Genomic DNA, 13,841 nt, shown 5'->3' with positions numbered 1-13,841 from the left:
ATTATGACTTCCTTTATTATGGAATCTTAAAAATGTTCATTGGACGATGCTTTATTAATATCTATGTTTGCTACTATACTATATTTGTTTGATATGTAGCGTTTTATTTGCAAATGGGTAATCTGTGAAAATATTTGTTTGTTTTTGTTGTGTAAATTAAAAAGTATACTAATTTTATTAAATTTTATAACGACAATATAATGAATTGCAACACTGGACATCAACATGGGACATGGACATGGACACCAGGAGTGGAACTCTGTAAATAGCGATCGGTACCAATGAAGAATACTGACCTTGGCTGTATAAACTATTGTAAATGGCAAGCCACAGTATTCTTCATCGCTATTTAGTTACAGAGTTCCACCTATAGTGTTGCACAAGAGTCTTGAAAAAGTTCACAAAGTTCACAAGTTTCACACAAAAGTCTTGTCTTGTCTTGAATTTCAAGACAAGACAAGACTTTAATATGCAAGAAAGTTCACGAGTCTTGCAAGATTTCTTGAATTCAAGTTTTCTTGAAAGTTACAAATGATACATTTGTTTAAGTGATACTTAGGTGTTTGCGCAAGTTATGCCGGGTTTATACAACATTTACATAGTCGTAATTACAATCATAGTCATAATCATAAAAGTTAAACTAGCCAGTTCTTATAAACCTGTTGACATCTACCAGGAACTTAGCCTTTAATTATGTTACCCAACTTCACTGATATAAAAATTATGAAATGTTCTATAAACGCACATTAAAATTGCGTTGTGATTATGACGATGATTAAGACTGTGATTATGATTACGACTTATGCAAATGTTGTATAAACCTGGCATTAATATTGACCAGTGTTCATTTTTTTCTATCATAGCCAGTGTTGTAGAGTTGAGAATGAAATAAAATAAAGCCGAGGCAACAAACCGTATGTGGTAATTGGTATTATACACAAAATTATATTGGCATAATGGTATTATAAAAAAACTAACGGTAGTTGAAACGGTGGGTTCGTGGAGCACGCTATTTGCGCTATTTGGTACTACTTCTCATGCACGAAATTGCTCCGCGAACAAAAAGAGTATCAAATAGCGCAAATAGTACACTCTAGCATGATCTTTCCGTACACCCTGTCTCCAAACTTTTCCAAATTGTGTTCAAATTTTTCAAGACAAGAAATTTCAAGAGTCTTGCAAGGCAATACAAGACTTTGCCATTCAAGAAATCTGCAAGAGAAGACTTTCAAAATTTCTTGTCTTGAATTTCAAGACAAGAATTCTTGTCTTGTGCAACACTAGTGCCACCCCAGATTCCTTTAAAATGTATTTAAAAACGTTGCACTTGTTGGAAGAAACTAAATTTGTAGTCCTATAAAATTACTATTGAATGTCTACGGCCTGAGAAAGACTTAAATAGCTAATTACATTCCGGCACATAGCTTTTACACTCCGCGACAATCTAGACCTGCCTCACGCGCGTCTCACGTGCTCCCCTCTCTAACCCTTTTTCTCTTCCTGTTCCAGGGACGGTGGCGGCGGCACCGCCAACCCCGACAGCGGTTGCGGCGGCGGCGGGGGCGAGCAGCGCCGGTCGGCCTCCCGGCGCGTGCCCAGTCTGCGGCTGGCCAACGGCCGCGTGGCCGCCGCGCAGTCCGAAGAGGAGATCCGTTCGCCGCCGCCGCGCCGCCTCGCCAAGGATGACTCGATCAAGATCAGCATCGAGAACACCAACACGTGCACCGACTCGCTGGTGACGGCGCTCGACGACGAGACGCTGCTCATCGCCGATTGCCTCTCCAACGACATGAACTACAAGGGCAGCGGCGGCAAGGTCCACTTCGGGCTGGACGATGTGTCGCTGTACGGGACGCCGAAAGAGGAGCCGGGCCCGACGCCGCTCGGGTCGGCGGAGGCGGGCAAGCCCAGCTTCCTCAAGAACCAGCTGCAGGCGCTGTTCCAGCCGACGGACAACAAGCTGGCGATGAAGCTGTTCGGCTCGAAGAAGGCGCTGATGAAGGAAAGGATCAGGCAGAAGGCGTCGGGGCATTGGGTCATACATCCTTGTTCCAGTTTCCGGTAAGTACACGACTACCAATATGCAAACACATGCCAGTTTCCATAACACATATGAAGACTATACAGATAAAACTGGAAGAATCAATTTGGGTAATTTTACTGTGACCTCTATCAATTTTTGAAAATCAACCAGAAATTGATAAGTGTTGATTGATTCTTCCTATTTTGCCATGTCATTATCGATAGTTAAAGTTTCTTCTTCAAATTAGAGAATCTTCATATACCGAGTGCGTCTCAAAAGTGGCTCACCCCTATAACTTTTTTATTTTTTCAGTTAAAAAAACGAGATTTGGTATGTTAGTATATGACATAAATTAGGATTGATTGACGTATTCAATTGTTTTTGGTCACTTCCTGTTTCACAGGAAATGACTACAACTTTTGATTTTTAAATGGCACCCTCGGTATTTTTTTACTTTATTCCATAGAAAATGACATTCTGAATAGAATAACATGACATATGTCAATTTTTGACATTCTCGATAAACAAAAAATCGTATTTTAAATCTCAATTTAGTGTGCCATGGTTATTTTAAAAACACTAATTCTTAATCCAGGAGCCTTGGAAAAATATATTTGATCGTCTAATGTTTTTAGTGTCTTGTCCTGACCGGTTAAAAAATCTCCAAATCGTATTTTTAATCATATCTCAATTTTTTCAAATGGAACGAGGGTGGCTCATTACCATATTTGGAAAAAGCATTTTTTTAAGAATAATTTGATACCACACACTTGGTATTTCGAGTCAGATTTGTGTTACAAACCGCAAGTTTTAATTTCAAATAAACCATATGCGAAAATGTCAAAAGTTGACATATGATATGTCATTCTATTCAGAGTGTTATTTTCTATCGAATAAAGTAAAAATATAGGAGGGGTGCTATTTAAAAATCAAAAGTTGTAGTCATTTCCGGTGAAACAGGAAGTGATCAAAAACAATTGAATACGTCAATCAATTCTAATTTACGTCATATACTAACATACCAAATCTCGTTTTCTTAACTGAAAAAATAAAAAAATTATAGAGGTGGGCCACTTTTGAGACGCACCCGGTATACTGGGTGTTTTTCAGACGTGGCTTCCCCCTATACCTTTTTTATTTTTTGGACAAAAACTTCTTACTGACAGCTATTAAATGGAAGGATTTGATGGATATATATATCTTTTATGAATGTTTTTTCTTGAACTTCAAAAAAATTAGAGTTAATATAAAACCGTATACTATTCTAGCTTTATAATTTTACTAGCGTGTACCAGCGACTTCGTTCGCGTCGAATTAAACATTTGTAATGGTGATGATAAAGCAAAGCAAGAATTTCCATTAACATACAAACTGGATAAAATTTTCTCACATTTATGTCAGCATGAGAAAAAACAATAGGGCGATATTATTATACATATAACTTGGTAATATTTGAGAGGTAGTTTCATCTCGTTGGAATTTGACTTTCGAAAAATACGTTTGGCAAAAATAAGCTTTTTACGTCAAGCAGTTTAAGCAGAATCGTGGTTAAGAAATTACCCAACTTTTTGGAACACCCTGTATGATTTTTTAAAAAATTTCAAAATATGTAAAAGAAACAAATAAATTATGCTTGTCCAAGCGTTTTCCCCAAAAACTAACCGTTTTTTAAATAACAAATATTGTAATATTTGAGGGGCGTTTTCACCCTCTTGGAATTTGATATTCGAGAAACCCCTCCTTATCGAACCTCTACACCTCACAGTCAATCCGTTTGCCAAAAATCAGCTTTAAACGTCAAGCAGTTTAAGCAGAATCGTGATTACTCAATGATCATATTTTATGAAACACCCTGTATAAATTTATAAAAAATCTTAAAATATGTAAAACAACAAAATAAAATATACGTGTTTAAGAGTTTTTCCGAAAAACTCACCGGTTTTTAAATAAAAAATATTTTAATATTTGAGGGATAGTTTCACCCCCTTAGAATTCGAGTTTCGAAAAATCCCTTCTTATTGAACCTCTACACCCTAAAGTCAATCTGTTTTCCAAAAATCAGCTTTTTACGTCAAGCGCTTTAAGCAGGATCGTGATTAATCAATGACCAGATTTTTTGAAACACGCTGTATACATTTTCAAAAAATCTTAAAATATGTAAAAAAACAAAATAAAATATACGTGTTTAAGCGTTTTTTCGGAAACTTGACCATTTTTTAAATAAAAAATATTGTAATATTTGAGGGGTGGTTTTACCTTCTTGGAACTGGAATTTCGAAAAATCCCTTCTTATCGAACCTCTACACCCTAGAATCAACCTGTATGCCAAAATTGAGCTTCTTACGTTGAGTGGTTTGAGCAGGATCGTGATTAATCAGTATGTCAGTCACTTAAGTTTTTTATATATATTAGTATAGATAATGTTTTTTTAATTTTTATTAAAAAACGGTAATTCTATTACCCACCCGGATAGCTGTGGTCATTAAACAAAAATACTACTACATCTATATCTCTGACTACTACTTACTGCTACTAACAATTTGTTTTGTGTAGTCTGTGGTCTGTTTTTGTTTAAATGTTTTGTTCATTTTCATGTTGAGGATTTATTTTTAAATTATTGTTAATCGTTAGGCAACCAGTATTTCTTTTGCATAATCAAAACTGTCACTCTAAATTTTACATAGGTAACCAAATTGTCACTCTAAATCTTTGTCTTTTTTAGACAGATGTCACTTGTCTTGTCATTATTCAATTCATTATTCGAATTTTCAGAATTTTGTTAAAAGTTCCACCTAAAAATAAAATTTTCATCAATCACGATTGTTTGTCTCCATCATTTACCAGATTAATAATACAAAAAATACCGCTCAGTTACAAACAATTCATTATTTATTCAGTAATTTTATTAAATTATACGAAAATTCTCGTTGGATTATTGGTTTGTATAATAAATATGACAGTTCCATGGCAAGACACGAAAAACATTCAACGATCAAATCTATTTTTCCAAGAATCCATGATTAAAAATTACTGTTTTTAGCCATGGCACTCTTTTAAGCGAAAATGTCAAAAGTTGAATATCATATTTTTATCGAATAAAGTCAAAAAATATTGAGTGACCGCAAACAATTGAATGTGTCAGTCAATCCTAATTTATGACATATACTAATATACCAAATCTTGTTTTCTTATCTGAAAAAATAAAAAAGTTATAGGGGTGAGACACTTTTAAGACGCACCCGGTATAGGCAAAGAGATTATCATCATATTAGTCAATATAAATATCTTTTATGTCACTGCATCTCTCCGTACAACATTAAATAAGATTTTAATAATAAAAAATATTTAGCCAGTGAGAATATCAGTATATATTTGTTCAATATGTTACCAAAATCATCTGCTATATTAAATTCGTACACTTAGTAAATTTGGCGCAAAATTGCGCTAAATAAAATATCTCGAAACATATTGCCAGAAAAGTCCATTTAATACCTCTAAAGGTTTGTTCCATTTTATCTGTTTCCGCCAGTTTTTTCTCGTATTTTTCTTTATTTCCTTTTGCGTCAGTAAAGCGGGGGGTTAAAGCACTGATAATTAGAAATATGGGCCAACCACTCGACAAGCCAAATTTATAGCTACGTTTTCGGCATCACAATTTTGCAGGGAGTGATTTTTATTTGGTTAATAAATAAATAATTTCAGTGAATTGTTTAGTGAATAAAATAATACTACAGAGGATATGAAAAAAATGGAATAAATTCGGTAATAAAAAATTGTGTATAAATAGTATGTGCGCCTATGTTAAGAGAAACTTGTTACTAACAGCATTAATTTGAAGGATTTGAAGGACATGTTTGAAAAAGTAATAAATTAATAAATAATTTGATTAACTTTCGCAAAATTCGCATTAAAATGAGCCTCTGTACGTCTGATTACTCCATTCCATGGTACCTCTATCCATGTGCCAAGTTTGGTTCCAATCGACCCATAATTAAGGAAAATCCTGATGTCTTGTCACCCGTCTCCAATTATACCGAAATTGACCCACATTTTTTTTCAATATCAAATCGTTAGTCAGAATTTTGCAAGGTGGCACCGCGTGCACCGTCCTCAAGTAGCCGACATACCAAATTTGGTCCCGATCGGACGACATCAACTTTTTATGTTTCTTACGTCAAAACTAACTGTCACAGTGACACGTGTCGTATACGGTCAAGTTGGCCTTGGTCCAATCTATCGATATATACCAAATTTCATTAAAATTGGACGATTTTTTCGCCATTGATTGACATTGTTACTATCTTTTTGTTTTTTAGTGCAATAAAGACGTTTTTTTATTATTGATGATGGAGTTTCATCGTGCACGAAACGTCGTCAAATGATGAAAATTATTGTATGACTGCAGAACAGTCTGTAGTTGTCAGTAGTATAAAATTTTGTTCATTGCATGTCAGAAAAATGGTTAATTTTAATGAAATTCAGAAAAAAATAAGTCTACATATTGTTACGTTTTTCGTCGGTTCCGTGTGGATAGAAAGTCAAATTTATTTAAACACAATTTATTTTACACTATGTAACAAAACAATAACGATAAAACTACTTAAAGAACTATTTGCAACTTATTTATCTTACATTTATCTAACTATTTATATAAAAGGAATTTATTTTGAATTTAGCGCGGTAACTGTACACGTCGACCGATTGTTTCTGTCGCCCTTAGGCCCCAGGCGTCGGCTTATATACCCACAGCTAAACAGTTCTCGAATAGTCCATTAGATCATTAGGTGTATAGAGAAGGTTTAGAATGTTCTCGTATGTACGCCTCCATTCCAGCGGAACGATTGTTCTCGAACGTTCGATGAATCATTACGGTGTCTATTCTTTAATGCGATATTAAGGTCATATGGGGCGGGACATATTAGTCAGATTAGGATTAAGTGTGATAGTGATAATTAATCAAATGACATTAAAATGGACCCACTATATGTTTTTAATACTTTCAAATACACTTTTTTATCAATAATGTTGATTGAACGAATTGGGAAGATATGTAACCTAAGGGGCGAATTTGTGACAAGGTTGATTCGATTTCCTCTTACATCTCAAGTGCTGTACGGTGGAGACACCAATCATTCTGCGGTCAACACATAAAACACTTATTTTCTCTAATTCGGCCAGCGAAGTCATATCGAAGACAGTTTGGATCTGAAAGCGACAGTGTTGTCATATTAAATGTGTAATATCTGTAATACGTTTGACGAAAATATCTTTGGATGAAAAATCCGCGTTTATGTATTGAAAATTTATCCGTGTTAAATATAGAATAAACAACAAAAATACAAATTCTTTTATAGATACTGAATATGTCGTATGGTTGTAAAAAGTAATTTAGTTGGCTTGGAAATGATGATTATTGACATTTACCATAATATTAACAGCGATCTTCATTTCCAAGTCAACTCTGACGCCATTCTTTGTTTAATCATATAATATTATATTAAATTGTGTAATGATCGAAAATGCGTATTTAACGTACTGTACCTAAAATCCGTAAGTTTACGGATTAATCAGTAGTTCTGGCAACACTGTCTCCGGCAACCACTCTGTCGACTGAAAGCAGAAGTACGGTACAGTATTCTCTTTATCCGCTGCGCTGTAAACGGCTATCAGCGCGCAGCGGCGCAGAGCTAAACTAAATCTCGGAATTCTCGGACAGGCTGACGGTAACGCTAGCTACATCTCGGGCAGGTTTTGTGCCACGAAATCTCCCATAAGGTTGCGCATCTTCTTATTCCTTCAATAAACGGTAATTGTATCGGAATAAACATTTAATCGATGTTAGAACAAATTATTTCCAAAAGAGGGTAAAAATGAAAATAGAAAAGTACATTTTCCAACAAAGCCCCTGAAAATTTGATAGGGGCTTGAAGGAATCAAAGAATTTTAATATCGGCAACCAGGAAAATATCGCCGTTTCCTATCTCGCCGTGCCGCTTCCAAAGAGCCGATCTATTTCTGCATTCGATTGAAAATTCACACACAAATTTAAAAAGATGTACAAACTCGCACAAAGGCAACACTATCTGCATACAGAGGCTTGGTATAATTTCGTTTTGGAGAGAGGCATTTGACTGTATTGCTGGATTTTTATTGCGCTGCTTCAATATGAAACTGTTCAGTTATTAAATTTCATATGATTTATTCAGTTTAGTGTGCAATCAGTTACAATCTTTTAGGGAACTGAACTTTCCCATTTTTAAGTTTTTTTGCAGCGCCTATTATGCTATTGTGTACACTTCTCACTAAAAGAGGTTCTATAAAAAACGACGTTCGACTGCAAGGTCTGCTAGTAAAAAAAATTAAGCTTAAAGTATCACAACACAATTCATTTAAACCAAAAACTCGTAATACAAAACTAAATTGTTAAAACGAATGACGAATGTGGCAACTTGACATTTTTTACGGCGGAGCTACCACCTGAATCCCCAGCAGGAAAATAAATTCCAGTTAGTCAGCCTGGCGCCGAATATGTCCGTGGTTGGCAACAATGAATTTAAAAATCGCGCCCTCGATTACGTATCTAAAAATTTAATTGGTATCGTTTATACATAGTATAACCATAGTATAAGGAAACTAGTAGCTTTACTCCGTGTCAAATCCTTTGTTCTTTTTCTGCCAATTTATATGACCTTGTTCTCGCGTTCCGTGACCACGCTATCGTTGTCTATAACTAGGCAAAGTATAGTCGTGGCACTCGCCATAGTTCCACAGAGGTGTATTTAGGAAAATATGAGTTCACAATAAAATAAAATAAAAAAAATTGATCATCGAGTAAAAATGTGCTTGAAAACAGAATATTTTCACATTTCGTTGCCACGCCCTTTCTAATTTGAGGTTCAATAAAACACAAGTTTACTTAATCGGTAATGAGTTGCATAGAGGCCACTAGCTTTTTAATTTTAAGAGCCGGATGGTCGGGGTTCAAAGATATTAATAAAAGAGCGCCACGAGATTATACTCTATGAACTCGGCATAAAAGATGTTACTATTAAGTAGACTTCAACACTAACCTCGAACTGTTGAGTGCAACTACCATGAACTTCAAATATTACTATAATTCGTTAAACTTATGTGACTCTAACTTAACTATGAGACTAGACTGTAAATAATACTACTAAAAATAATTAAGTAATTTATTAAAATATTAAAAAGTTAATATATAAATAAAAGAGAGGAAGGAAATGTAGATGATTGAAAATACAAATTAAATCAGAATTTAAATCAATAAGGAATAACTAAATCTATGACGTCAAACCCCCTTAGCTAACTTATACTAGATACAGTCAGGGTGGTTTATAAATAGCAAATCTAAATCTAAACAGTCTTACTCTAATCGATGTACAATCTTGAAAGAACTCGGAAGTTCCTCCGGCTGAGCTACGGTGTATAGCTATGAGGCGGCTACAGCAGGGTACAGCAGCTCGGTGTACTGTCACTGGAGTCCACGGATGTCAGCAGGCGTACGGATGCCAGCCAGGTGTAGGACTTCAAAAGGTGAACATAAAAACCCTAAATAATATTGGTTGTCTTAAAAAAGAGCCTCAATTATAGAACAAGGACTAGCACACCGTGTAGGAGTTAATAAAGGTAATAAAGAAGGACTAATCAAATCTGAACTTTACCTCAACGAGGGTTTATGATGTCCAACGAGTACCTCTACACGGGCAACAGGATGGAATTCTCGACTGTTCTGTGCACTACGGTCTGGATCGGTCTTCTTGCTCTACAATTACGAACAACCAAATAAGACTTAAGAAAGATAACACTCAACTAATCTTTCTACACCACGTGGGCGTGGAAAAGTCGAAAACCAGACAACAATATGAACAAAAATCAGTTGAGCATTGACTTAGAATAGGCAGAAGAATTATAGCATACCTTGGAACTGTTCGGGGACTTCTTGGGCACGTGGAATCGGGATATCGGTCGGAAAAATTTGGCTATTTAATCCCTTACGGAAATTGGTCGGCGGTCCATGTAAACTCAACAAAATCCAACCACGTCTCTGACCAAATGTGTTTCGGAAGCCTTAATCTTTCTCTACGAAGACCTGCTATTCACCAACAGGGAATGCTTCACGAAACGGCAGCCAGCTCTTCACGATGATACCCGGTCGGGGAGTACACAAGAAGTGATGCAAGGATTCGATTTCCTTCACAAAATCAGATTTCAACCGGAAATCTCCCTCCAGGATATAGATAGAGAACTATATATCTTGACTAGTCCAACTCACAAAAAGGCATAAATAAAAAATGATGTTTTCTCCTCAGCCATATTCCATATCCGGTCAATGAACGAATTGAAAACAACTCGGAAGTTCCTCAATTAAAAGAACGAATTGCACACTGCGATCCACATCAAAAATAACCAATTTAACTACGAAATTTTATCTGATAATTATAAAATTTCAATAATCAAAACAAAGGATAAATAAATCCAAAAACATTTGATTTGATCTGATAGTGACAAGTGACGGAGGTGATGATCAAAGATATAGAGAGATGAAAAAAGAGCCTACTACTGCTGGTGTACCTGGTCCAGTGACAGTATTGTGTATCTATAGCTGTATATCGCGGTGTATATCGGGTTGCATAATTGTAAAATTTAAATAAAATAATATTTAACAATAAAATTATAGTAAACATGATGCAAAAATAATAGTTATTTGCGATAATTTATGAGCTAGCACACAGAGGCCGTTGCGAGGAAATTTGACTGTTACATCGTATAACAATTCTTCTGTATCTGAAAATCTTCTGATGTGAAGAAATGCGGAAAAAAATTATATTATTCGGTTAGCGAGTTCCGAAGGTACCGAAGAGTCCCGGTTCTTTGATATCCCAAAAGAACCGGGAATTTCGGGTTCTGAACCCTAGTTATCACATTATCAAGAAATTATGTTTTTTAACTAAAAACTAAAAAAATTTAAAGATTTTTTTTCAAAAAAAAAATTGCGCAGAAAAATCCTCATATTTCTGGGGTCAAAATATACTACCCTTAAAAATATTTGCACTTATTTAAAACTCACGATTTTTGATTCACGATTATGGTACGTTATAGCGTTTCCGCAACCGGAGCTGTTTTTCGGAACCGGTAATTTCGGTACATGCCTCTAAGAAACCACGATTTCCATTCTTTTTTTGGTACTACCAAATTATTGTTCAATGATGGTGCAGTGCGTTAAACAGCAAGCAAGGGATGGTTGTCAAAAGTAAAATCGATAAAAAATTGAGGTTTAAATGAAAATAATATCAAATTATTAAGTAGTAATCAGTCATGAGAAAATTAACCTGAACACAAACATTATCACAAATGACTCTCAAAAAAAATCAAAGCAAAATTTTTTGAATTATTACTACAACCAATAGCAGCACATAGTAAGGCACTCATTTTTTGTCAATCCGTTTCTGTACTGGGACGCAACGCTCGAAAATCGCAGGTCGATGGACGGAACTCAACTGAAACGCTCTGCAATCTGCCGATATTCGACAGATTGTAAAAACTGGCAGGAAATATTTGGGAGAGTGCAACTACTCTTTTCCTTCTACTATGGAAACTACTATCCTTCTACAACAGGTATAACAAATTAGAGTAAACGCCACGAATGTTTGGGAGTGATTCATCGCTTGATAAAGTTAGAATCGACACGCGCGCTATCATTTTTACATTAAAAACGTAAATTTTTACCGCAGACGTAGGTTTTTAAAGGCCCGGTTTAATCATCTGCCTGCGCTCCTCTTACTTATTCTAAAATGTTAGCGTGATTGACAAAGACGATACTATATCGCGTTTCTTTGATTGATTCGTTTTTGTGCGTCAGTCCATTGGTGTGCTTGCAGTGCGACCAATGGGGCATTCCATTTTATATTTATAACCAAATACATGTTTTGACAAGACCTTGACAATTAAAACAACAAATTACAACAGATTATGTATTGATTATTATATGACTTGAAAGACCACGGCACTGGAATTAAGTTTTATGTGACCTTGAACAGATTAGATCACATGGTAGCGACCGATGAATCACTCCCAAACATTCGTGGCCTTTACTATAGCATAGACAGCACAACAAACTGCATTCGATCATCAGTTTAGTACATTTTTGAAAATATAGTGTTTTGATGTATTATGGTGAACTAGAGTTTTTAACGAGTTTTAAGTATTATCTAAATTTTTATATATTTAATTTATATTCAACAAATCCATTTAAATACAATCAAACTCACCAATAAATTAAAAATAATGTATTAGGTTGTGAGAAAGCACTCAAGAAAATAAACTTTGTTATGTCGCATGTCGGTCGGCTGAATTTTTCCAATTTTCGCCGAAATTTCCATCTGGAAGACTAGATAAAAGCACGACGGGCTGTGTTTTATCCGGAAAACAACTTACATTAAAACTTTCTACATTGACGCTTTTTCAGATCTTTCCTTCGCATAGTCGAATACTGCATAATTTTGTATTTTGTTAGAAATAACGAATTTGTACAGGTTATATAGAATGAATTCATTTTCTGTAGTTTATTGAAATTATAAGGTATTTTGTTAGAACTATTATAATAATGTTTTTAGAGAAACTTGTCTATAATATTTTTCGAAGAATAAATTAAGCATTTAGGTTAATATCGTGTTGATTGAATACAATCCGAAGAAATATTACCCCTACCAAGTTAAATAGGGAATTGAGATTAATTTATGGAATCTATTATTACAATAAAATTTGATTCTTAGTAATTTAAATTGATAGAGGTTTAATTCAAAAAAATAATGAGCGGGAATATATTAAATATATACAGGGTGCTAAAAATTCGAGGTACGGGCATTGGCATCTCGGAAACCGTAATAGATACGAAGATGGTTAAATTGGGGCAAAGTTGCTCCTTGGGATGTTCACCAAGATGCCATCAAAAAAGTTTAAAAAAATTTCAAGGATTGCTGAGTTTTTTGGAAAAAACGTATTTTATTGAAAATCAATTTTATTTTTTCCTGTCGTTACTTTTTAGAAAATCGAAAAACTAATTGCACATTCTCATAGCCATTTTATTAGGGTTATCTGATAGTATTTTTAAATTTTCAAAATAGCTGATAATTTGTGAGACACAGAGGCCAACTTATTTTTTTTAAATACGAACCTGCATTTTTTATTTAAGAATTTGAAAGAACTCGATCTTCTGAATACAATTATGTACCACACTGTATATTTTTTGTTTGTTTTGGGTACCTTAACAATAACAAAATTATATAAAGATTCTTGCCACTTAACTGCTGATATAGAAATTTAATTCTACGTTGTGTTTGTCATAATGTAGATTAACCTGCTCTCACTACCGGTTTCGGAGCCCTACTCTATCATCAGGTGAGCTTGGACAGATCCACAAAATGACAACCACAGCACAGAGATAGTTAATTCCGACTTGTCGCAAAGTGTCGGTTAGATATTAAGTCCCGAACGGGAGATAGCGGCTTGCGTGTGGTTGTCATTTTGTGGATCTGCCCAAGCTCACCTGATGATGGAGTAGGGCTCCGAAACCGGTAGTGAGAGCAGGTTGATCCACATTATGACAAACACAGCGTAGAATTAAATCTCTATATCAGCAGTTAAGTGTGGCAAGAATCTTTATATAATTTTATTATACACCGATTAAAATCTGAGACACCCTGAATACCTATACTGCAAGAAATTTATTTTCTATTTTATAATATGGCTTTGCCTGAAAAAAAGCCTTTTACCATCCTTTTACTATCGATAGTGGGCA

The 13,841-nt window shown here is 35.0% G+C and overlaps 1 protein-coding gene across 1 annotated transcript in view; it reads left to right on the top strand.

Annotated features, from left to right (window-relative positions):
- Positions 1 to 1,516: 1,516 nt before the first annotated feature.
- The window catches only part of LOC115890474 (potassium/sodium hyperpolarization-activated cyclic nucleotide-gated channel 2-like), a 224,628-nt gene continuing 212,303 nt past the window's right edge, over positions 1,517 to 13,841 (top strand). The window contains exon 1 of the mRNA XM_030910714.1: positions 1,517 to 2,061. Within this exon, the coding sequence (XP_030766574.1) occupies positions 1,790 to 2,061 (272 nt within the window). The 5' untranslated portion in view covers positions 1,517 to 1,789. The remainder of the gene's footprint in view (positions 2,062 to 13,841) is intronic.

This window comes from Sitophilus oryzae, unplaced genomic scaffold, assembly GCF_002938485.1.
Source record: "Sitophilus oryzae breed Bouriz unplaced genomic scaffold, Soryzae_2.0 scaffold_866_pilon_pilon, whole genome shotgun sequence".
Classification (NCBI taxonomy): Eukaryota; Metazoa; Arthropoda; class Insecta; order Coleoptera; family Curculionidae; genus Sitophilus; species Sitophilus oryzae.
Note: the sequence above shows the minus strand (reverse complement) of the source record. Positions and strands in the feature narration are given on the sequence as shown.